This window comes from Carassius auratus, unplaced genomic scaffold (assembly GCF_003368295.1).
Source record: "Carassius auratus strain Wakin unplaced genomic scaffold, ASM336829v1 scaf_tig00003761, whole genome shotgun sequence".
Classification (NCBI taxonomy): Eukaryota; Metazoa; Chordata; class Actinopteri; order Cypriniformes; family Cyprinidae; genus Carassius; species Carassius auratus.
In genome coordinates, this window is record NW_020523543.1 from 364,976 (window position 1) to 392,192 (window position 27,217).

General features: G+C 41.3%; 1 protein-coding gene across 1 annotated transcript; it reads right to left on the reverse strand.

Annotated features, from left to right (window-relative positions):
* Positions 1–475: 475 nt before the first annotated feature.
* On the reverse strand, positions 476–23,600 carry LOC113070316 (gastrula zinc finger protein XlCGF57.1-like). The gene is made up of 3 exons (XM_026243563.1): positions 23,549–23,600; positions 23,102–23,258; positions 476–4,088 (listed from the first exon to the last, which is right to left on the reverse strand). The coding sequence occupies exons 2-3, from the start codon at positions 23,205–23,207 to the stop codon at positions 2,785–2,787; spliced, it is 1,410 nt and encodes a 469-aa protein (XP_026099348.1). The 5' UTR covers positions 23,208–23,258; positions 23,549–23,600; the 3' UTR covers positions 476–2,784.
* Between the last annotated feature and the right edge of the window lie 3,617 nt (positions 23,601–27,217).

Consider the following 27,217-nt stretch of genomic DNA (forward strand, 5'->3'; position numbering starts at 1 on the left):
TCTCTAATCTATTGTAAAATCTTAAGGCGTATGCAAAGTAAGTAGCTATTGCTAAACTGCACCACATCCTCCTCCTTGTGTTGATCAGATAAAACACATTACAATACAATTTTTTAGTAAGAAAGTCCATCCTGCAATTCGGATTGCAAGATGCATCTATTAGCAAAAAGCAAGCCGTCGGTTGATCTCCTCTTCTGTTTTTCTCGACGCTTGCCTTTCTTCTTTTGTCGTTTGACCTTCTTGTCTTTCTGGAGGTCTGGAGGCCTTCAATAGGGGTTCTCCGATCACGATCGGCCGATCGTTAATGCGCATCTCGTCAGTAAAGCCGGTAATCTAATCAGCGGTTAATTCCATCAGGTGCGTGATTTCACATAGAGCAGCTGTTACTACACAGAGCCGTTGTTAATAGAGAAGATGCGCCAAAAAACGCTGAAAATGAAGTGGATTTGCGCATCTTCTCTATTAACAACGGCTCTGTGCTCTATGTGAAATCACGCACCTGATGGAATTAACGGCTGATTAGATAACCAGCTTTACTGACGAGATGCGCATAACGATCGGCCGATCAGCGGAGCACCCCTAGCCTTCAACAAGTAAATCATCAAAATCGATCTCAATTTTTCCCGGTTCATTATCACAGTTACCCAGTGAGACACGATTGGGAATATTGTGATTGGGGGACCCCATTCCTAACTTGGGAATCTACCAAACAAGATGCACTTCCACTTATGATTTACTTTAGCTTTTTAATTTTATTTATTTTCCATTAAAATTTTTTACTTTAAATACATTATAATATAAAATTATAGGATTAAAATGAATTGTAGTTGTCAAAACTCACAACTCCAGAGGTTCATGGAACGAGAAGGGGGAGGAAGGATCGTGAGCTTGCATGTTCGTAAAGACAGGTGCTAAAGAAAAAAAAAAACAGTTTGAAACAGGACACACCTTTTTTTTTTTTTATTGATGATGGCGGTGCCTCAGAGTCTCTTTCTCCATTTTTCGAATTGGAAAGCGTGCATCTAAAAGTTCCTTTCCAGAGTGTCTGGTATGCACGTGTTTACGCTGTCATGACAACAACGAAAAAGTTGACAACAACCTAGTCAGCAGTTTAACCGAGGGGTGGGTATGGCAACAGTAGCATGCTGAACAGTGGCGGTTTCTCCATTAGGGCGATTGGGCGACGCACCACCAAAGGAAAGGGAGGGATTTTTTTTCTTTTACATTCAACCACAGTGTTACGCTAGCTTTCACTGTTCTAGACTGTTTTTGCTGCCTCTAAATAGTCAAATCAGCGTCGAGTTGCGTTCTGTGTAGTACCGCCTCTTTTTGGGCGATTTCTGTCAAACTGTGAATATCTGTCAAACTGTGAGTGCTCTCATAGACTTCCATTCAAAAGATCTTTTCTTTCGAACTGCAGCCACTGCAATGCAATCTCAAAGAATTCCGGGGGGCCTCGCCCTAACGTGCTTTCGTCATCGTGCGTCACCTTAACTTGTGCAGCTACTGGTGGGAAGTGACATCCAATAATATTTAAAAACTATTTTTAATTTTAACAAGGAAAAAATAAAAAACTATTTTAATATCTTTATTAAATGTGAAGAAAAAAAAACAGAGAGACGGGGACAGCTATGCAAATTCAGTTGTCAGATGAACTTGATAAACATCACGCTGAACGTTACCTCAGAGTAGATTAATTCTATCGTGTCACTGAAAGAAATACCATTCGTTCGTTACAGCGATAAGGATAAATAGGCATGTAAAGAATTAGGACAACCAAGACCAAATTTAAACATCAAACAAGTATCTACAAAGGGTCGTATAAACAAGTATTTTCGAGGAAGTAGTATGAGCAGAGAAAAAGGCTAATAGGCTGCGAAGTAGCTGACGCTTTATTCTGCTAATTTACAGCTGCATTTTGTTACATTGCAAGATCATGATGGACATCGCATGGACAACTACAGGTGTCACCGAAATGCATCATCTTTCGGAGAAGGTGAAAAAACACGAAAGAGTAAAGATGCATATGGATAGTAGGGAGCAGTGTAATATAAGTGAGGAATGTGATATAAATGAGCAGTGTAATATAAGCGAGTTGTGTAAACAGTGATTTATGTGACTTCAATTATTTCTTATTAAACTGAAATCAAAGTAAAACGTTTTTTTTTTTGGAAACCCACGTCCTGGCGTCAGTCTTTATTTGCTGCTGCTGTTAACATGCACATAAAAACATAAGGAGAGCAAAAGATTGATTCCTAATGCCAGTTTATTTTTAATTAATACTATCGTAGTTCAGTTCCCTTTACATCTTTAACTAGCTGTTAATTTATCAATTGAATGGGTGAACTATCCTCATTAATCGAGCAAACATGTGCCCCCCCTGAGAGAACTGGCAGGAGCCGCCATTGGTGCTGAACTGTCAAGTAATGTTCGTTCGGCTGCGTGGGGCTCAAGAATATAGAGCGACCAACTTTTTTTAAGCAAGCATTGATTATGCATGACAGTCTCAATTTGTGGGATGCATGAATTGGGCTTCAAACGCTGTGCGCGCACGCGCAACGCAGGATGGGTGGTCACCCTAATGAATATAAAAGAAAGAAAATAAAACAACACAAATGTAGGGTCGCTCTCCTGAAGCCATGCGCGCGCACACACACACGCACACATGCATATACACACACACACACACACCCAAGCACCAGATCTGAACATGTCTTATTCGTATGACTAAGTAGAGAAGATAGTCGGATGAAATTCTTCACAGGACTAGCAGTGATAGGGCTTCTAGCTAGTGTGAACACTCTCATGTCTTTTCAGGTTTCCTAAAATACTGAATCTCTTGTCACAGTGTGAACACTGGTAAGGTTTTTCTCCGGTGTGAACGGTCTGGTGCTGTTTCAGAGCATAAAGGTCATAAAAACTCTTTCCGCACTCAGAGCAAGTATGATCCTTCACACCGCTGTGTCGTTTCTGGTGTATTTTTAAACAATTCAGATGTCTAAAGCTCTTCGTACACAAATAACACACGTAAGGCCTCTCCTCTGAATGTGTTTTCATGTGGTCCCTCAGGTTATCTGGCCTAAAAAACCTTTTACTGCACTGGTCGCAGTTATAGATCCGGTCTCTAGAATGATGGAGCAGATGTACTTTGAAAACACTGGACTTCCTGAAACTCTTCCCGCACTGTTCACAGGTGTGCAGGTTTTCTCCTGTGTGGATCTTAATGTGATCATTAAGTTGCTGTTTTCGTGTGAACTTCTTCCCGCAGTGATCACACGAGTGCGGTTTCTCTCCAGTGTGGATTCTCATGTGTTGATCGAGTCTGTGTTTTTGTCTGAAACTCTTTCCACACTGACTGCATGTGTGCGGTTTGTCTTCACCCTCTACAGCGTGGATTATCATGTGTGCATTGAGGTTTCCTTTATGTCTGAACTTCCTCCCGCACTGATCACACGTGTACGGCATCTCTCCGGTGTGGATTTTCATGTGAATATTCAGGTTTCCTTTATTTCTGAACTTCTTCCCACAGTGATCACACGAGTGCGGTTTCTCTCCAGTGTGGATTCTCATGTGTTGATCAAGGCGGTGTTTTTGTCTGAATCTCTTTCCACACTGACTACATGTGTGCAGTTTATCTTCACTCTCTCCAGCATGGATTCTCATGTGTGTATTGAGGTTTCCTTTATTTCTGAACTTCTTCCCGCAATGATCACATGAGTATGGCTTCTCGTCAGTGTGGATTTTCTTGTGTCTGGCAAGGTTTGCTTTTTTATTGAAAGTCTTCTCGCAGAAATCACAAGCATGTGGCTTCTCGTCAGTGTGGATTTTCTTGTGTGTGGCAAGGTTTGCTTTTTGACTGAAAGTCTTCTGGCAGAGATCACATGCATACGGCTTCATTACACTTTTACATTTTATGTGAAGATTAAGACTTTCTTCGGATGTGAAAATCTCTCCACACTGAGGGCAAATTAAACATATTTCGGGTCTTGTTTCCCACGAGGGACTCAAGGATGTTTCATCAGTTTCAATGTCATGATGTTTCTTCGCTTCAATCACTTCTTCTATCTCCTTGATCCCTTCCACCAGGTCTAAATGAAATAAAACAATAATAATAATCATTAAATCATTCAAAATGCCAAAAAGACCAAATATGAAGGGAAAATGGAAACACTGACACATTAGCAATAAGTATGATCATTTTGATGGATTCATTTGAACGCTGTATGCCGATCATTGGATTATTATTTTTAATAACATTACAAACCCGATTCCAAAAAAGTTGGGGACACTGTACAAATTTGTACAAATTTTAATAAAAAATGAATGGAATAATTTACAAATCTCAACTTATATTTTACAATGGAATATAGATAACATATCAAATGTTGAAAGGGAGACATTATGAAATGTCATGTCAAATATCATGTCAAGTCCCAAAAAAGTTGGGACAGGTAGCAATAAGAGACCGGAAAAGTTAAATGTACATAAGGAATAGCTGGAGGACCAATTTGCAACTTATTAGGTCAATTGGCAACATGATTGGGTATAAAAAGAGCCTCTCAGAGTGGCAGTGTATCTCAGAAGTCAAGATGGGCAGAGGATCACCAATTCCCTCAATGCTGTGGCGAAAAATAGTGGAGCAATATCAGAAGGGAGTTTCCCAGAGAAAAATTACAAAGAGTTTGAAGTTATCATCATCTACAGTGCATAATATCATCCAAAGATTCAGAGAATCTGGAACAATCTCTGTGCGTAAGGGTCAAGGCCGGAAAACCATACTGGATGCCCATGATCTCCGGGCTCTTAGACAACACTGCATCACACACAGGAATGATACTGTAATGGAAATCACAACATGGACTCAGGAATACTCCCAGAAAACATTGTCGGTGAACACAATCCACCGTGCCATTCGCCGTTGACAGCTAAAACTCTATAGCTCAAAAAAGCCATATCTAAACATGATCCAAAAGCGCAGGTGTTTTCTCTGGGCCAAGGCTCATTTAAAATGGACTGTGGCAAAGTTGAAAACAGTTCTGTTTCCAGACGAATCAAAATTTGAAGTTCATTTTGGAAAACTGGGACTCCATGTCATCCGGACTAAAGAGGAAAAGGACAACCCAAGTTGTTATCAGAGCTCAGTTCAGCCTGCATCTCTGATGGTATGGGGTTGTATGAGTGTGTGTGTGGCATGGGCAGCTTACGCAGCCACACAAAGGCCCCATCAATGCTGAAAGGTATAACCAAGTTCTAGAACAACATATTCTCCCATCCAGACGTCGTCTCTTTCAGGGAAGACCTTGCATTTTCCAACATGACAACGCCAGACCACATACTGCATCAATTAATACATCATGGCTGAGTAGAAGGAGGATCCGGGTACTGAAATGGCCAGCCTTCAGTCCAGATCTTTCACCCATAGAAAAAATTTGGTGCATCATAAAGAGGTAGATGAGACAAAGAAGACCTTCTCTTTCTGGCTCAATACTGCATTGGTTTTCAGCAACAAGCCAAACTCGATCCGAAGACCCAAAAGATGAACTAATCAATTCTCTTTCCGGCTCAGACTGCATTGGTGTCAAACTCATTTAAGGTTGAGCGCCGGATCTGAGAAAATGTCCCCTTGTGCGGGCCGAATTACCTTTTTGTTCAACTCTAGTTTACTTACAATTACATTAGTATTAACCATACAAACAACAATATAATTTACAGAAATGTATATATGTGAAGATGATGATAGGTTATTTTAGGGTTGTGCAATATTGACACAAAATGACATATTACCATGTTTTGAGATTATTTAAGCCTGACATTGATAAATAAATAAGACACTAAAGCCACCAGCAGGTGGCAGCAAATCTCTGTCTTCATGAGTGAACTAACATTCAAAACAGCTGATTCATTTAGAAATAAAGTTAGTGATTGTCTTTATGAATGGGCCACTGAATCATAGATTCAAATGCTTTGTTCAAAAACAAAGATGAATTCAGTAACAAAATACCTAGTGCTGCACGGAGACACACAATTGGTCTTACTTTGGACTTGTTAAAAACGTATCCTTGGCGAAACAGATAAAGACAGCATTGTGACTAATGTTACACTTAATACTAGCATCTTTTAGTTGAGCTATTGTATAAAAGCGATCGTGCTGACATTCGGGAAAGCAACACTCTTATTATAGTAAGACATTTCTTAACGATCATGACATAAATATTAAAAACAATACAGGGCATTTTTGCCTCATTTTTTTAATTATATTGTAACCTGATAGCTTTCATCTGACACTGAAAAACTCTCACAATGTGAAAAGTTACAAAATGTCAGTTTGCATATCATTAAAACAACAGTTAGGATATTAGTACACAATAAATATTGCACACTCTTTTGCTTTGCTCATTTTCTTTCTCCATACAAAGCTTTCCAGTGCATCAGAGTGTAATTTAATATCACAAATCATGATTAAACTTGCATGTTGGTGTTGAGATAATAATAATTTTTTTCCATTTCTCCTTAAATAGCCTGTCCAGGGTATGCTGTGAGGTGGCAGCCCCACCAAATGACTATCCTGTGGAGGGCTAACAACCCATCTAGGAGTAACCCTTTTGATATGAAACCGATCAGAGAAAGTAGCCGGACTGCCCAACATGGTAACGGACCCAAGCCTGCCCCCAACCAACGAGTATGGATCAACCTTTGTTGTAGGACCCGAGTTGCCACATGTAATGTCCAGACACTCCTTCGCACCGGAGCTGCCACCCTGCTGTCCCGAGAGCTCTGCTGCTATAACATCTCCTTGGCAGGGCTCTGTGAAGTTTGATGGCATGGCAATGGCGAAACAACAGCAGGCGACCATAGCTACTTCTGGAGTGGCCCCGATAGACGGACAGGCCTCTATGGCGTGGCACTTGCCATCCCAAAGGCCCTCCACAATTCCCGACAGATTACTGTCGGCCCGCTTTCTCCACCAACACAGCAAGATGACCGTAATCGTTGCTTATGTCCCCAATGAGGATGCAAAGTATGCCCTCTTTGACTAAATCAGGCTGTTGGCCAAGCCTCACCGCACAATATCACCATCATCCTTATCGATGCCAACGCCACTATCTAGCAGTGATCGGTCCACAGGCTCACCTGTCGACATAACCTTTGCTGACAGGTCCACAAACGACAACGGCAACCACCTATTCCTTCTCTGCCACCACAACAACCTCTGCGTTGCTGATACCAGATTTCCCCTGAGGCTTATCCATCACTGGACATGGTACAGCCCAGATGGCAGAACCAGGAAAGCGCTGGACCATATCATCATCTCTCGACGCTGGACGCGGTTTGTCACCAACTGCCTTGTGTACCGAGGAGCAGAGCTTGCCAGCAGACCATCGCCTGCTGGTGGCCCAGCTCAAGTTAAAGCTGCGAGCCAACCAGCACACCAAGACTCAGCATCGCCTGGACTACTCGCTACTCAGTGATCCAAACATCGCCACAGACTTCAGCTGCACCTTCTGCCAAACATTTGATAACCTGGCTACCGAGAAGGTGAACGACTGGCAGACCTTCAAGAAAAGTGTCATCCAGTCAGGATATCGGAGAGGACACTCAATATCATCGATCGGCAGCGTGAGGCCTGGCTCCGAGGTGACCTGACAGAGTATCAGCGACTGAACCGCCAGCGCAATGTGGCTATAGTCGAGGATAGGGAGAAGTTCTGGCAAGCAAAAGCTAAACACCTACAGTCTGCGGCCAATAACAACAATATGAGCCGTGTCTTTAGTCTGCTGCACTAAGCCCGTAATGGCCCATGCATCAAGATGGCCCTGGTGAAAGATTCTGATGGCAACTTTATAGCAACTGAAGCAAACTGCCTCGAACGCTGGAAAAGCACTTTAGCCTCCTTCTGCAGCATAGTACATCCCCGGCTGATCCTGCCCTCTCATCGGCCGTTAACGCTGCAGTCCCTTGTGCTGTCTGCAGTACAGACCCTGTCACACCTAAAGAAGTCAGAGCCGTTCTAGAAAAACTTAATAACAGGAAAGCCCCCGGCATCTGTGGAATTACCGCTGAGATGCTAAAATCAGGCAGTGAAAGCATCATTGAGTTGCTAACCTGTGGGAAACAGAGAGGCTTCCCAGCGACTGGACCAGAGGAGTTATCTTGCCCTTCTGGAAACGTAAGGGTGACAGACTAGTCTGCGGCAACCACAGATGTATTACCCTTCTCTCCACTCCCGGCAAGCTCTTGACCAGGATCTTGCTCACTCGTGCTCTCCCAGACATCAGTAGCAGCCACCGTCCCCAGCAGGCTGGCTTCATGCCTAACTGCTCCACAACAGACCAAATCTCCACCATTCGCTTGCTGATAGAGAAGACCTATGAATTCCATAAAGATCGCCTTCTTTACATAGAGTTCATAGATCTGAAGGCTGCCTTTGACACCATCTGTCACACTTCACTGTGGAGTATCCTCCCAAGATCATTGCCCTGTTCAAGTTGATTTATAGCAATGCTCAGAGCTGTGTCAACGGCAGAGACTCAGACTGGTTTCCATCTCCAGTGGCGTTCGCCAGGGCTGTGTGGCTGCTCCTGACCTCTTCAACTGCATCATTGACCATCTAATGTCCAGGGTTTGTGAGCGGGTCCCCGGAGTGTCCTTCGGCAGTTACCACCTGACTGACCTGGAGTACAATGATGACTCCATCCTGCTCAGCACATCCTTCAGCCAGATGAGAGATGCTCTAGGCATATACAGTGAAGAGGCTGAGAAGTTTGTGCCGCGTTTCCACCGAAATTACCCGGAACATTTGTACCAGGAACTTTTTTTCCCAGGAACTTTTTCCCCCCAGACCTGTTGCTTTCTGCATTTCCACCACGGTGTAAAGTACCGGGTAGATTAGGCAAATAGATTGGTGACGTAGGTCTGCGCGTTTCTCAATACAAAGTACCGCTGATTAAAAAAAAAAGTACGCTGATTTTGGACGTGCATCATCGGTAGTTCTGACTTCGTGCATACGACTGGGGAGTGTGATGTCCGCGACGACGCGAATCCTGTAATTTTCCTCTCTGTATATTTACAATAAAATGAAATAGGATATAAAATACCACTGCCTCCTTTGGTTTTCATTTAAGCATAATAACAGCTGCAGAAATGTACTTAGTTCAGGGATATGTGTATATGCAGCCATTACAATGAAACGAAATATTATATAAATTTGCCTTTTTTATTTTCATTTTAACATATAGATAAATTGAATACAGACCAAAGAAAACCTGTTAGATTTACCCCACAGCTGAATTATATTTTATGTTTAACCACTAAAGAGACATCGGAGCCAGCGGCACATATCAGAAGGTCTAGCCGAAGTGAGGCTGCTCTCTGCGGATACATGAGGACCGAGCTCCCGCTGATCGAGTGGAGCTCACCATCTACGAGATCGGAGAAACATTTTTAAATAGGCACTGTCTTTATAAATAAACCATAGATATGACTTTTAAACAAATACATTCTCACCTGAAATACTTTTAAAATTACATTTCATGACACAATAACAGTAATATTTAGAAAATGTTGATTCCGAATAAATGGTGGTTGAACTCAACCAATGCTGCGTGAACTCAACCAATCAGCATGTTTAGCTCCCAAGTCCCGCCCCCGAAAGTTCTGGAACTTTGAAAAAAATACCACCTCGCCAGCAGGGACTTTCTGAAGGGCATTTTTTTACTCGAAACTTTATTTAGTTCCTGGTTCCTGCGCTGGAAACACATCGAGTACCAGGCCAAAGTCCCTAGTTCCTGGGTAATGTTCCTGCGGTGGAAACGTGGCATTAGTGACAGATAACGGGGACCTAAAAACAGAGATTACCCGCAGAAGAACCCTGGCTACGTCAGCCCTGCAATCTCTCTGGAAACCACTCTGTGCGGCACCAGACTATCTCCCACAAGACGAAGCTTTGGATTTACAACTCCGCAGTACTCTCCATCCTGCTTTATGGCTCGGAGACTTGGCCCTTAAATAAGACACTGGCTGCAAGATAAGACAGCTTTAACAGCAGGGCTCTCAGAACCATTGAGAACATCAGGTGGCCCCAGCGGATTTTTAATTAAGTGCTTAGAGCCCGCATGTGCTAGCCCAGAGCATCCTGCCTGGCTTCGCAAGGTCGCACCCAGTGGTTTGGCCATGTCCTCGGCCTCCCTCCTGACCATTTGACAAGAGCCATTCTCCAGTTTGATCCAAGGGCCACAGGCTGGAGACGACCACGAAGTGTGTGTGTGTGCATATATTATCTATATCTATATATATAGATCACATATAAAGTAGCCCAAGAACAAAATAGCCAACGTATTATTATTATTTGAGGCACTTTCTTGCAGAATTTCACTGAACATATCAGACAACAAGGGTTCATGCCACTCATCTGGTGCAGAGACGAGTCTTATTTTCTGCGCTCTGATCTGTCTCCTGCGCTTGGCGCTTCTCCACATCCAGCATGGCCTGGATCATGTCTCGTGCGCGCTGCCTTATTTCCAAATCCAAGGATTGGTCTTTATAACGCGGATCAAGCACACATGTGAGTTTAAGTCGCTTCGGATAAAAGTGCTGCTAAGTGAATAAATGTAATCGCTGTTAGTGCGCTGAGCCACGTTAATCAGTTTTCTTTTCTTTAACAGATTTCTGAGGGAAACCGCGTGAAACCTTGAGCGTTCGTTCATATTTTACATCTGACTAACTGTCTATATAGTATATATTTTAGACTGCATGCAACATTGTGGTAGAACACAAAAGGAAATCCTCGATTGACAAGCATTTTGCCACTGCAAAGCATAACATGAGATGTGCAGAAATGCAGGCAGGACGTCAGACAGATCACAATGACACAGGCTATGGTGTCCAGGTCAATTGCAAGCTCTGAAAGAATTAAGGTGAGTTATTAAGTTGGCTTGAGAAAGCCAACTTACTGAAATCCTATTTAAACTTCTTCTTCTTATTATTTTTCTGGCCGAAAAATTTTTGGACACTAACTCCTCCTAGACCGTTCAAGCTACATACTCCAAACTCGGGTCAGACCTTCATACTGTTCTGACTTGGTGTGCTATATCTTTTCAGACTGGTTTGAGTTACGGTATTCTTAAAAATTAATATAAAAAATCATAAAAGTGCCCATAGACTTTCATTGACAGGATGTTCAGATGACCCAAGCTCCAAATCCCATTAGACTAATCATGCTAGCAACATGCTAGTCGCATGCTAGTCATGCTAGCAACATGTTAATCATGTTAGTGTTCCGTTTTCTTCCCACGGAAAGGGCAACCCAGTGTACAAAAGGATATTACTCGGTATTCCACATTTGTTTGTTTATTTTTCCACAAGGATAATCAAGTAACCAGGTAATAAACCTGAAACAATAAGAAATACAACATTTCACTTTTCAAGTGCATACTACAAACAGCCTCTGTTATTTACCTCAATAGCCCAATAACAATAAGCAACATTAATCAAAATACAAATATATAATATCATAATCATCATTTCATCATTTTCATGTACAAGCTTCACACTTCAAACATTATTCAACATACTCAAATCCTACAAAGAACCTATGCATACAGTCTTATCAAAAGCAGAAAACTACAGCTTCCAAAATACCCCACGGCAAACCAGGAAGTATGTTAAATACCGATCTGCAAATCATACTTAATCAAACGTTTACAAAACTAAAGAAAGTAAACACAAATAAACACATATGACTTAACAATGTTAGAAGTCTAAATGTTGACTATGTCCCAAGGCTTCGCCACCCCGTCCAATTATAACATTTGAACATAGCATTATCTTTAACAGTTAACTAAACTGCTTAGATCTATCAAACAATAATGTTATCTTTAACATGCAATGAACATAACATGATACAACAACATAGCATGGTGACAGCAAACAACATGAAGCGTACATCATAACAGACAAGAAACCATTTAAAATTAAGAGAGCTTACCAAGTGGCTGCACACCGGGTTGAAAGTCATTACAAACAAATGAAGTTCATGCTTCCTTTTCACTAATAGACACCGGTCACATGTACTCACAGCACACTCCTCTCTTAAAGAAACACTACACTATTGGGCTGCTAAACCTCAAACATTTTCCATAAATTCTACTTACAACATTTGTAGCTCTAGTTTAAGGTTACCATTTGATTAAACATAAAATAAGAAATAACAAACTTCAGAAATGACAGAACTCCACAGAAAACACAACACCTCCCACTTAAGTTCCTGATCTGATGATCTAGAACTTACAAAAATGACTCAAAGGACCCACACTTAATGACACTTTTTTTTTTTTTTTTTCAACGTGCAGGTATAAGTGTCTAATTAAAGGAACGACAGATGGAAGAGCAACTCAGTCCAATGTCCAGGACAATCACATCCTGTGGGCAGGTATATAATGTACTGCCAGGTTATACAATATATGGGATGTGTAATGCTCTTACTTTTCCATGTATGTGCAATATGATTGGCATGGTGGCAGCGCTAGGCTTTCACCAACCAGCCAACAGGAGTAAGGGCTCTGGCAGAGAGGGGTTTGGGAAAAGTCGGGTGTCATGGTTGATAAGTTTCCTCCTCCACCGGGAGAAGAACCACCAGTCTTCTCACGTCTCTTCTGATAACAATCATGGACAGTGAAGAACTCTTTTTCCGGCCACCCACCAAGGAAACAGGGAAGCCAGCACATGTTGCGATATCAGCATCCCTGACAATCCCTTTACTGTCAGGATAAACTGTCAGAACCCGGCCCAGACGAAACTGACCTCTCAAAGCATTTGGGTCAGCAATCCAGACGAGGTCACCAATTTTGACATTCCTTACTGTTCGGTGCCACTTATGTCGAATGAACAGATTTGGACCAGCTAATTCCCTCCACTTTGCCCAGAACCGTTCCACACCGATTTGAATAGCCCTTAAACGACGCCAGGGATGGGTCTCTAGGTCAAGCCCACTAGTATCTCCTCCAAGTGATGCTCGACCCAGTATAAGGGAGTTAGGTGTTAAGTACTCAACCGAATCCTCCTGTTCTTGAGCTCTGGCATCGATTGGTCGTTCGTTTGTCAGGTTGGCTGCCTGATAAAACAGAGTTTGAAGCTCCCCCCATGTGAGAGACTTTGTAGCTTCTCCGAGGCTCATGAGCGCCCTCTTCAAAAGCTTCACAGCAGCCTCAGCAGCTCCATTCCTGTGGGGTGCATCTGCAGGGTGAAAATTCCACTTCCACTCAGTCTCGTTCTTAGCAGCTACATCTTCTATAGACACAGCCTGAAGGCAAGCTATAGGTTTATGCAGCTCACACAAAGCTGGCTGCCTCTGTCAGACCATAATATCCTTGGATGCCACCTCAGAGCAACAAAGCGAGAGTATGCTTGGAGGAAGCTTTCTGCCGACTGGTCATCAGTGATGTCCACATGGACGGCTCTTGAGGCCTTACAACAGAAAACAATACCCCAGACCTTCTTGCTTGTTCTTCTTTTAACAGCATCTTTCACCTCGAAGGGGCCAAAAAGGTCAAGGGTTGTATACTTAAATGGGCTTGCTCTTTCAGTACGCTCTTGAGGAAGATCACTCATTACTTGCTGACACATCTTTGCTCTTTTCTTTCTGCAGGTGACACAGTTGTTCAACACCTTCTTAACTGTTCTTCGTCCCTGCATGATCCAGGCTTTCCTTCTTGTCCGTAGAAGAGTAGAGGCAACACCTTCATGATTTTCTTCATGTGCCTCCCTAGCCAATAGGGTTGCGAGCCACGACTGGCACGGGATTAGCGGTACAGCCACTCTATCCTCATTCCAGCATTGAATTCTCCCTCCACAGAAAAAGAGTCCTGTCTTTTCCTCCTTCTGAACAACCAGGCGATCCAGGGTTGTATCCCGGAACTCAAGACCCTCTTGAGCTGCAAGAGCTAGATCTTTGAAAGCCGTTGATCTTTGTCCCACAGACAGGTATGGTCTTGCCTCCCACTTTGGCCGGACTGAGGCCTGGCTGTTTCCCAACCAGATTTCTACTGCTTGTCTCACCCAGGCAATGGTCCCGCATAACCGTGCCAGTGAACTGAACTTTCGGGGGTCCACAAGGCGCACAAGCGCAACACTAGTTGAGCCTAACCATTTCCTGGGCTGGGCTCCTACTGTAACCAGTGCCGAGAACGCCTTCCTCCGAAGTCCCCCGATCTCTTCAGCAACAAGGGGGTTGATCTCTCTGGCAGTTTTCACAGGCCAATCTGATTCAGGCAACTTCAAAAATTCTGGACCTTCCTGCCAGACTGATCCTTCAGCAAGCTCCTCAGGGGATGCCCCCCTTGTGATGAGGTCAGCGATGTTTTGTCTTCCTTCGACCCACCTCCAGCTATCTACAGATCCAGCCATTTGGATTTCTCCAATCCGGTTTGCAAAAAATGTCTGATAGCCATAGCTATCCTTCTGGATGGCTCCCAGGATTGTCTGACTATCGACAAAATGAATCCACCGATCGATCTTAATGTAGCAGTGCTTCTCGAAGTATATCTTCAGGCGGGATGCAAAGACAGCTTCGCACAGCTCTGCTTTAATGACATCACCTTTCTGGTCTAGAGGGGTGAGCTTGGCCTTTGATTCAACCAGCTTCACCACAATTCCTCCTTCTGTCTCCCACCGTAGATAAAGAACGGCTCCGTAGGAAGCTTCACTACCATCGGAAAACGTGATCCCCATTGGGCAACCTATGGCTCCAAGGGGTGTGAGACTCCTGTCAAATCTAAGTTGGCCAAGCCTTACATATTGCTCAAAGAGTTTTATTGCAGCCTCTCGAAGACGTGAAGAAAGAGGATCGTCCCAGGTATCCTTGGAGGGATGGTTTCTTCCTGCTTCCTGAAAGGACTCTCTTATGAGCATCACTCCTCGTTGCTTGGCAGGTGAGGCCAGGCCAATTGCGTCATAGAACCCTGCAATCTGACTCAACTGTATACGTCGGGTAAGAGGGTCAGGGGTGCTACCTCTTATCTCATCCTCTCGTAGATCCAGACCGGTCCTCATCTTTCCTCGTCTCCTTGAGAAGTTCACCGACGTCAAGACACGGAGTTTATCAGATTCTAGTTCATATCCCAATCCCAATGCCTTATTCTCCTCATCCCGCATCTGGTTGGGGAGTATCAGGGTCTTGGGTTCTGTTAACCTGATGTTGCTAGAGTCAGTGGGTTTTCCACTCCTCCCACTTTGGCCTGTCAGGACCCAGGGCTTGAGGGAAAAGCCACCTGCTTTTAGGATCTCTTCCACTCCTTTAGTCATCTTAATCAGAGTTTGGAGATCATCATGCGACGTCAAAATATCGTCCACATAGCAGTCCTCTGTCAGGATCCGACGCTCTTCAACCATAGATGTAAACTGAGGCAAATTTGCCGTCTCTCTCATGGCAACCTGAGCGATGCATCCAGCAGGCTTGTCACCAATGTTGACTCTGTTGACGGCAAACACACCGATTTCATCTTCGGGTTTATCCCTCCAGAGGAATCGATGGAGATGAACCTCTTCATCCTTCAGCCACACTGAATTATACATTTTCTTAACATCGCCAAGAGCAGCATACAATCTGCTCCTGAATTTCAGCAGGACACTTCGGATCGAGTTGAGGACATCAGGGCCTTTATGAAGGAGGTTGTTCAAGCTCAACCCTTTAAACTCCTGGCTAGTATTCCAGACTATCCTCACTGGCGTTGAGCTAGAATGAGGATTTGGGGCAACCAGATGGCTGATATACCAGATTGGGCCGTTCCATGCCTTGATCTCTTCCTTCGTGAGCTTGATAGCTGCTCCTCTTGATACCATCTCATGGATCTGCTCCCCATACGCCGCTTTCCAAACAGGTCCTTTTGCCAGCCGAACCTCTGTGTTCTGGAAAGTTGCTTCCACAGAATCGCTGGACTTACTTTCCATGGGTAGGCCGCATCCCAGTGTGGGGAGTCACTGTGTTTGTCTGCTAACACGTAAGAGAGACAGTCTTTTATCTTTTCTAAGTCCCTTTCTTCTCCAAGGGTCATCTCTTTGCCACCCGGAGGACACTTGCTGCACTTACAGCTCCCACATTTCGGGTCACATGCTGCGCCAATACTATCCCACTTAAACCACTCAAACACCTCCTTATTCGTGGCAGTGGTGCTGCTAAGAGTCACTTCTTCCATCCTTGTAGGGTCCCCACACATGTCTTTGATGTCCACAAGGACTTCCTTATACACCCTTGAGGATGTCCTCATAGACCTTGCAAAGTGAGTTTCAGACTGGTGCAGCGTTAAGTCCACTACCTCAAAGAGATCAGGGTGAGTACTACCAACAGTTTTGCCCAGTGGGCCGTCCCAGAGGACTAGATCTCCCTCCAACTTGAACGGCTGTGGAACTAAACGACCTTCCCGATGACTGATCAGAAGATCGATATTCTCAGGGCGGGCAAGCTCCTCTGCAGCGACATCAGGAAAGATCCTTTGCAGTTGTTGTGGAGTAACAGGTTGACTTATCTCCAGAGCAGTTTGTGCTCCATTACCATTCCCTTGATGGTCTTCACTCTTAGTCGCAGGGAGTATCTCTTGGTTGTGACTGTCGTTCTCATCCCTCCTATTCCATGGACAATTAACTTGATGCGCTCACCAATCAGTCCAAGGCGCTGGGCAGCATTGTTTGTTATATAATTGGTGTCAAGAGGCAAGGTCAATAAGAGTGCCTATCAGCTGTCCTGAGTTAGTGGTCGCTTCCAGTAACATCATTATAACTGGGTACTCTTTCAGTTCACCGCCAGCAGTGCAGATCATGGTTGAGGCTTTGTTGGAAAATGCCTTCCTAAATTCTGCTCTTAATTCCGGAGTGACTTTCGCCAGGAGCTCTTCTTGCTTAGTGGTCAGCCCGAGGCCCTTTTTCTCCACCTTTTTGGTACCTTGCACCTCGCTGCTAGCATCTTTTTCTTGAACGATGGACTTGGGACAGAGCAAATAATGGTGAGGATCTTCTTTACGACAGTCCATTTTACTGCAGAGGAACTTCAGGTTGCAACAGCCATCCTTTAGGTGGAAACACAGGCACTTATTGCATATCCCATGGGTCTTCAGATGGATCTTTCTCCTCTGGAGATCCATGTCCCTAAAGGCTTTGCAGGCAAACAACCTGCCAGCGTGTGTCTCATCAGCACAGGCAGTGCACAAGCCCAAGCGTGGCTTCAACTGAAATTCTCTTCGGCCTGAGGTAGCTTTGGAGAATACTTTCTTAACTCCTTTTTCTGATTTATCTGCTGGGCTTTTAACTGAAGAGCTTCCCTCTCTAGGGCTTACCTCCAGCTGATCCAACTCCTCCAGAATTGCCTCCTGCTTTTTCAGGAAGCGCATTAAGCAGTCGAAGTGGTTATGTGGAGCAAACCCATTTGCAGGCTTAATCTTATGTGCAATCCATTTCTCCTTCAGAAAGCTTGGCAGCTTGCTTTCAAGGGACTAACCTCCTCCTCTCCCAGAATCACAAGGTTACTAAGGGCCCGCTCTACTGCTTGGATCAGCTCAATTGCTTTCCTAGGATTGTCTCTCTTTACGGGGGATAGACCCTGAACCCGAAACGGTTGTCGAGGCGCCTGAACATTTCATCCGTTGATGCACAGCTATTTAAAACTAAATCTTTCTTCACCCTGTCACCAAGACTTGCCAGCAGGTGGAACCTTGTAACACCAGCCGTCATCTGTGGGTTTCCTAGCAGTTCCAGTTCTTTCCACTAAGCCTTCCACCGATAGTAGTCAGTCATGTCTCCCAAAAACATGGGAAGACGTGTTCTTTCAAGACTAATCTGTGGTCTGAAGCCATACGTTCCAGGATGCAGGCTAGAGATGCTTTGTGGTGGTGCATATGAAAATGCAGATGCTTCAGTAGTGGATACATGTGTTACACTGGGAATTTGGGACTGTATACCAGCTCTAATAGGCCCCTCACTGAACTCGCTATGTCCTCCATCAATACCTACATCTTCAACCTCTTCTCCCTCATCGACCTCTTCTTTCCGCTTCAACTTTTGCCAACCCCGCACCCAGTCATGCAATCGATTTACCAGTTTATATAACTGCTGCTTATACATGGTTATCTTTGCTCCAGAGACAAGACTTTCCCATTCAAGCACCTTCTGCTCAAGCATTTTGATTCTCTCCACCAGACTCTCTCTCAGGACTTGAAAGTCTTCCTCTGACCACTTCACATCAGTTTTTTCCACTTCAATACATTTCTCCTCTGATCCGTTGGCGTACAACTCAAGGTCGATATGGGCAAATTTGGACCACAATGTCTCCTTAGCGAGCCGGAGCGTTTCTGTATAAGTGGCAAGGCACATCGCCATTTTCTCCTCCACATGAGCTGCTTCTTTACTTACTTTTTCTTCCTCACTTCTTACTTCTCCTAGAGCGTCGACATATTCTAGTCCAGCGTCGTGCACCTTTCCAAAGTCTACACCAAGTGCTCTAATCTCGTCGATAAGAACTCTTTTTTCTAGAAGGTCTACAGTGAGGGACAGCTTGTTGGCTCTCTTGCTGAAAGAGCACTGTGCTGTTGAGCGCTTTCCTTTTAGGGCCATTAATTCTGTCAAATCCATCTTCCTTTCCCAGCAACTAACACAGAGGGTCTATTCAACTTATTCCTTTCCTGGTCAATGCTGATAGGGTGGTAGCAGACTTGGCTTAATGCACTTGAACCATTTGGTTTATTACTGTTCCGTTTTCTTCCCACGGAAAGGGCAACCCAGTGTACAAAAGGATATTACTCGGTATTCCACATTTGTTTGTTTATTTTTCCACAAGGATAATCAAGTAACCAGGTAATAAACCTGAAACAATAAGAAATACAACATTTCACTTTTCAAGTGCATACTACAAACAGCCTCTGCTATTTACCTCAATAGCCCAATAACAATAAGCAACATTAATCTAAATACATATATAAAATATATAAATATCATAATCATCATTTCATCATTTTCATGTACAAGCTTCACACTTCAAACATTATTCAACATACTCAAATCCTACAAAGAACCTATGCATACAGTCTTATCAAAAGCAGAAAACTACAGCTTCCAAAATACCCCACGGCAAACCAGGAAGTATGTTAAATACCGATCTGCAAATCATACTTAATCAAACGTTTACAAAACTAAAGAAAGTAAACACAAATAAACACATATGACTTAACAATGTTAGAAGTCTAAATGTTGACTATGTCCCAAGGCTTCGCCACCCCGTCCAATTATAACATTTGAACATAGCATTATCTTTAACAGTTAACTAAACTGCTTAGATCTATCAAACAATAATGTTATCTTTAACATGCAATGAACATAACATGATACAACAACATAGCATGGTGACAGCAAACAACATGAAGCGTACATCATAACAGACAAGAAACCATTTAAAATTAAGAGAGCTTACCAAGTGGCTGCACACCGGGTTGAAAGTCATTACAAACAAATGAAGTTCATGCTTCCTTTTCACTAATAGACATCGGTCACATGTACTCACAGCACACTCCTCTCTTAAAGAAACACTACACTATTGGGCTGCTAAACCTCAAACATTTTCCATAAATTCTACTTACAACATTTGTAGCTCTAGTTTAAGGTTACCATTTGATTAAACATAAAATAAGAAATAACAAACTTCAGAAATGACAGAACTCCACAGAAAACACAACATGTGTTACATCTGCCTAACTGTCTATATAGTATATATTTTAGACTGCATGCAACATTGTGGTAGAACACAAAAGGAAATCCTCGATTGACAAGCATTTTGCCACTGCAAAGCATAACATGAGATGTGCAGAAATGCAGGCAGGACGTCAGACAGATCACAATGACACAGGCTATGGTGTCCAGGTCAATTGCAAGCTCTGAAAGAATTAAGGTGAGTTATTAAGTTGGCTTGAGAAAGCCAACTTACTGAAATCCTATTTAAACTTCTTATTATTATTTTTCTGGCCGAAAATTTTTGGACACTAACTCCTCCTAGACCGTTCAAGCTACATACTCCAAACTCGGGTCAGACCTTCATACTGTTCTGACTTGGTGTGCTATATCTTTTCAGACTGGTTTGAGTTACGGTATTCTTAAAAATTAATATTAAAAATCATAAAAGTGCCCATAGACTTTCATTGACAGGATGTTCAGATGACCCAAGCTCCAAATCCCATTAGACTAATCATGCTAGCAACATGCTAGTCGCATGCTAGTCATGCTAGCAACATGTTAATCATGTTAGTAACATGCTAGCGACATACTAACAATATGCTAATCATGCTAGAAATATGCTAGCAACAATGCTAATCTTGGTAAAATAATGCTAGCTACATGCTAGTTGCATGTTAATCATGCTAGAAACATGCTAGCGACATGCTAGCAACATGGTGATCATGGTAGCAACATGCTAGTCGCATGCTAATCATGGTAGAAACATGCTAGTCACATGCTAATAATGTTAGAGACATGCTAGCAACATGGTGATCATGGTAACAACATGCTAGTCACATGTTAATCATGCTAGAAACATGTTAATCATGCTAAAATAATGTTAGCAACATGTTAATCATGTTAAAATCATGTTAGCATGTTGCTAAAAAATAACAACATTCTAATCATGATAGCAACATGCTAGTGGCATGCTAGTCATGCTAGAAACATGCTAGCAACATGGTAATCATGGTAGAAACATGCTAGCAAACATTCTAATCATGCTAGAAAAATGCTAGAAACATTCTAATCATGTTAACGAAAAGCTAGTCGCATGATAATCAACGCTAACATGTTAAAATCATGCTAATCATGTTAGCAACATGCTAGTCGCATGCTAATCATGCTAGAAACATGCTAGCGGCATGCAAGCAACATTCTAATGCTAGAAACATGCTAATGATATGCTAACAACATGTTAATTATGCTAGAAACATTTTAGCAAGATGATAATAATGCTAGAAAAATGCTAGCAACATGCTAGTCATGTTAGAAAAATTCGAACAACATGCTAATCATGCTAGAAACATGCTAACAAAATGCTAATCATACTAGGGACGTGCTAACAACATGCTAGTCGAATGCTAATCATGCTAGAAACATGCTAACAAAATGTTAATCATGCTAGAAACATGCTAACAAAATGCTAATCATGCTAGAAGCATGTTAGCAACGTGCTAGTCAAATGCTAATCATGCTAGAAATATACTAGCAACATGTTAGTCATGATAACAATATGCTAGAAACATGCTATTAACATGCTAGCAGAAACATGGTAGCGACATGCTAGTCATGCTAACAACATGCTATTCGCATGCTAATCATGCTAGAAACATGCTAGCAAAATGATAGTCATGCTAGAAACATGGTAACGACATGCTAGTCATGCTAACAACATGCTAGTAACTTGCTAATCATGCTAGAAGCATTAGTCGCATGCATTCTGTCTGTCAAACGAATCTATCTAATCATTTTTTTCTTTTGAACTAATCTATATCATTCTTTCTAACTAATCTATCTGTCATTCTTTCTAACTAATATATCATTTTTTTCTTTCAACTAATCTATCAATCTAACTTTAAACTATAAACTTCTAACTTCTTTAAACTTCTTCAAACTTTCTGGTCAGGCTTTCTAAAGCCAACTTAAAGTTTGTCTCAACAAACTTTTTTTCTAGTTTAAAATGTATGCATAGTTAATGTTAAAGTTGGTATATATTAGGGCTGTGCAAAAAATCTAATGCGATTTTCATGCACAACTTATCAGTAAAGATGCTCCTGTAATTAGTATATCTCCAGCATGTGCGTTCAGATCAGGGTTGCCAGGTTTTCACAACAAATCCTGCCCAGTTGCTTCTCAAAATGCAAAAAAATGTGTGTGTATAACCATTTCTCAGTGTTTTTGTTCTTTGAATTAGTTTTTTTTTTTATAATTAATGTTTTTTAATATTTCAATATTTTACATATAACTTATTATAATTATGAAAAATGGAAATTTGCAGCATTTCTCAACTTCCACTACCTTGTTAATTTTCTTTCTGCAGTATAATCACAACAAAAACCTAAAAAGCACCGCAACTTTCATTGCAATTTTTTGGAAAAGCTCACGCAACATAGGGCATTTTAGGTTGCAACAATCACAAAAAAGCCCCGCTAAACCCTGGAGAGACTGGTCAGCAACATGAACATTATATTTGACTTTCTCTCTCTATAACTCCAATATTTCATAAGTGTTAAATCAGAGATATACATTTCAGTTTAACATGTTACACAACTGTTTCTTATTTAATTCTCTCTCTCGGAGTTAAAACCTACAGCCAATGTGCAGCAACTGATGGAAAAGGGAGTCTTTTTGGTGTTTTTTTTCTTGCACAAATTATATTTATAAACTATAAAAATGTCAATAAACTCATTCTTTAATCAATCTTGAGTTTTGTCTTGTTTCTCTACAACCATTACAATATCTGGCTATATCATTTAGTGACTGCATATTCTGATTCCATCTTTATTTTACCTGAGAACGAGCAAATTAATTAAACTTAAGGAGCTTGATCAATATACAGTATAATTCAAGAAATTAAGACTTAGTCAAATTTTTCATTTGTTTAAAGATTTACGTACATTTGTAATTTGTTTTGTGTAAATTTAACCTCTGATAAATTTTGAATAAAAAAAAGTTTATTATTAAAAGTGTTTATGTTTTGAATGATTGGATTGAATGATCTGTAAATGACCAAACCAAAAAAAAAAAAGAAAAACATTTTATAAAATACAATAAAAATACTGCTGAGATTAAATGTCTTTGAAACAGTGTATGTACAAACTAAACCACCTGGGTCTTATAACTGTGGCCCTGAAACTGTAGGCTCTGATTGTGCAGGAACATACTGTAACAGTGAGCGCTGTGCGGGTCATTAAAAACAACATTAATATCATGTGCTTGTATGGTGTCTTTTGCGACGTCGAAAACGTCTTATTATATCATTATATTGCAGCTCTATCATATAATCTGACTCCTCACTCCTTCAGTTTAACAGTGTTTCACACACATCTGATGAACTGTTTGAGGAAACACAAACCTATCTTTTCTTCTTTGACCTCCTGCTTGATCCTGCAGGACTCTGCTTCTGCTTCATTCATGATCTCTGTGTGATCTTCAGGAGATGAAAACACTCCAGCGTTCATTCATTCATCAGTCAGAGACTGAGAAGCACAAACACACCGAGGGATACACATCTGTCAGAGGGAGAAGAATCATTTACACCTGATTGAACTCACACGTCGCGCATACACAGCACTTAGACAGCATTACTTCTCCTCACAGATCACTCTTTCGATCAAGAGATACACACGAACACATCTCAGAAGTCTGACTGAATGTGACAGTGTTCCTCACATCGCTACTACACGATTATTCCGGTCAGCGCACACACACACACACACACATTTAGCAGTGCACCACACGAACGACCCCGTGAAGAACGGCTGTAACGAGCGAACTCTGTAACTGTATGAAGTTTGTTTACCGTCAACTGCTTCTCACCTCAGAAGAAAGCCGAGGCGCGCGGGGTGACGTCACCGGCCAGCGACGCGAAATCCTTCTTCTTCCTCTGCATCTCATGTCAAAGTCGCATTACCGCCCCCTACGAGCCTGGAGTGTGATATATATATATTTTTTTATATTCAGTTTTTTTATTAATAAAATACTTACTTTTATACAGTTTGTAAAAATAATAAATTTAGCATTTTAGTAAAATTTTAATTGAATAATAGAACCTGAACCTAAGCAAACAATCAAATAAATAAAGGCAAAAGTCTTAACATTAAGACACTTCATCATTAGCGCAGGAAATATTCAGTGTAAATATTCAACATAAATTCAGTCTCCAATATCATTTAAATGCAGCCGGACACTGCTTCTTTTTCGGGAACTGAAAAGCCAAAAGATCATTTGTGATATTTATTTGACAAAAGTCCCTTGAGTTCGTCTACAATTTAGTAAAAAAAATATGATTGTGTAGAGCATAATATTAAACTTTTTCATAATTATGACTAGTACTTCTTTATAATTGAGAATATGCCTCATAATGACGAGAAACTTTCTCATAATAATGTGAATATATCCTCTATTGTATTCTACAACAAAAACAATCAGAGCGCCTCGCTATCACTAGTTGTATTTTGATCTCCTGGGTCCGCTATTAGCTTATAGCCCGTTAGCATCGGCGGCGTGGTTGTTGCTAACCGCGCTTACATTGCTAATACTCTTTTCACACACATTACCATTGCTGTACTCACTGTTACTTGCTTTAATGGAGGATGTATGTCTACCTTTGATTGCAGCTGAGGCGAGCTGCATTCGGTGCAGTAGTGATGCGTGGGTCTGGGGAACGAATCAGTGAACAAATCATTTTGGTGAACGAACGAGCTGGAGGCAGTGGAGAAGCAGATTTGTGACCTGGAGGTGAGGCAGGCCCAGAGAGCAACATCTCCAGGACACTTCGCTCCATGTGACTAGTAAGACAATTCTCAGATCACTATTATGATGAGTTTTGTTCCACCCGCTTAAATGATAAAAGTACTTGCGCTGTAAAAACTATTAAGACTGTTTCTGTTCCCCGAATAGTGTGGTTAAAATATAAATATAATGTAGGATCTATAAAAAATCTTATCGTAATTAAACCAGAAGCATGTAAAGTAAATGAACAAAAACAATTTTTAAAGTTTGGGCTCATAAATATTAGATCACTCACACCCAAAGCAGTTATTGTAAATGAAATGATCACAGATAATAGTTTTGATTTACTCAGCTTGACTGAAACCTGGCTAAAACCAAATGATTATTTTGGTCTAAATGAGTCTACTCCACCAAACTACTGTTATAAACATGAGCCCCGTCAGACTGGTCGTGGCGGGGGTGTTGCAACAATATATAGTGATATTCTCAGTGTTACCCAGAAAATTTAGTGTATTTTCATCTGCCATGGATCTGAGGAATCACACAGTCTCGGGGGTTTGTTTCCAGAAGAAAGATTTTATTTTCAAGAGAAAATAAAACTGAAAAAGCTCTGCAGAACAGTCTGTCGAGTCTGTCGGTTCTCTATTTTATATACAGTGCTTCTGAAGGCGTGCCCATGTTCAATACATTTAATACATACGGTTCTGTTTATCAACTCTTTTACCTTTTATGGCTGTCTCCAGCTTGCTTTTAGGATGTACAATTTCTTTTAAGTGAAACGAGGAGGCCTAGTCATATATTTTGTCTTATGTCAAAACAGGACATCCAACTTTACTATATGCTGTATTTTGGTAATGTCTGCACCAAGGAGGTCTGATCATATATTTGGTCTAATGTCCAATAGGCTGTGCAGCTGCACCATATACTATACCCCTGCACTCTCTGCACATTACATCCTCACGCAGGCCTCTACATACAGTCAAATGCATGATTATAACAGTAGGATAACTTGATACATAAATGGCTAGATTCACATCGATTATGCCTGATAAGTTTACATATTGACCAAAAAAAATCTTCTTCAAAAACAGGATACAGGTTTAACTCATTTGAAATACTTCAACTTAATGTTACACTGTCAGGTATGTATCTCTTGCTCTGTAAGAATTTGCAGATTTCCTCTCAGAAAGAAAGAAGAAAAGAGAGAAAAGAGAGCCGGCTCTGCCTCACCATTGGTTATGCAGGAAAATTATTAGCCCCCCCTTTTACATGACTATGACAATCGTTCTCATAATAATTACTTGCAGTAGTTTCCCATAATACTGAGAGACTTTCTTGTAATAATGACTTTGTCAGAGTTAAAAACTACAATTATTATTGCTTCATGCACAAACATGTCATAAACATTTTGTCATACAAATATCCTAAATCATAAACATCCTAAAGATCCTATTTTCACAGGAAACCTACAGCATAATGGTCAACAGGGGGCGCTGCCTTCAAGTTAGCCTCCTTTTATTTGATAACAATAAGTGAAAATCATATCATAATTTATTTTACATCCAAAAATCAAAACAATATTTCTTTCATATGTGTGTGTGCGGGGGGCCAGACTAATGAGTATCTATGTAGGTACACAAACTTACGAACCGCTTGATGAATCTTTTATTCTCAATGCCAAAACACTGAATACTGTCAATTATTCCATCAGTCTGTGACAAACAACAATGCAGATATTTCACTTATTAGTGTTTCACATAAAACCAGCATCTAATGATTTAACTACATTCCAGTAGCTTCAGATTATAATGAATAAGATACTGAGTATCTTTGGTGTACCAGTACAATGAAGCTGTAAAAATAAGAAATTGTAGTATGTTGTTGTACCTGTTCTTCAACAAACACTGAGATACGTAGTTTGCACAGATTTTTTTTTTTATGGAGGCTTCAACTTCTGCCCAACCCCCATAAAAATGTTTGATTAATTAATTTGTGATAGCTTCGGTTCCTTTTAAAAACTAATTTGAAACAGCAGCAAACTGGGTCAGGTCCTCTGATCTGAGTCTGGATGGATTCAGCGTGTTTTTCGAACAGAGCGAACATCAGAGAGTACAAGGCAGTCCCTCCAGGACTCTTTTGTGTGATTTTGGAGATCAAAATGACTGATTTTGCTGCAGCTTTTCTCAAAATTTGCAATGATATTTGCAGCATTTCTTCTAGTTTTGCAGTGAAAATATACCACAGAGCACATTCTTCTGACACTGTTATGACTCTTCTGACTTGGAGAGCCACTGTAAAAATACGTAACATTATAAAATACACTGACATATTAAACACACTGATTAAACTGAGGAGTTCAACGAGTGATGTTTTGCTGAAATTACCTGTTAAGTGGCCACCCAATCTTTCAGTCATCTACGTTGGATGCAGGCTTTCAAATAGCTCCGCTAGTCAGTTAATATATATATATGTGTGTGTGTGTATTAGCACTATTGTTTCATTAATTCATTATTATAAGGAGTAATAGGCTGAATTGCAAATAGGTAGCCTAATTCTAACACACGGCATGACTATCCATCATTACATTTTTATATTTCTGTAGCCTACACAATAATATTCTTTTACACTGTAATCCTTTTGTTTTTAATATTAGGCATGTTTGTGTGATGTGCATCCCTGTGTGTAATAAACAAAATCAAAATTAAATAACAAATAATATTTAGGTTTGAGTTTGTCC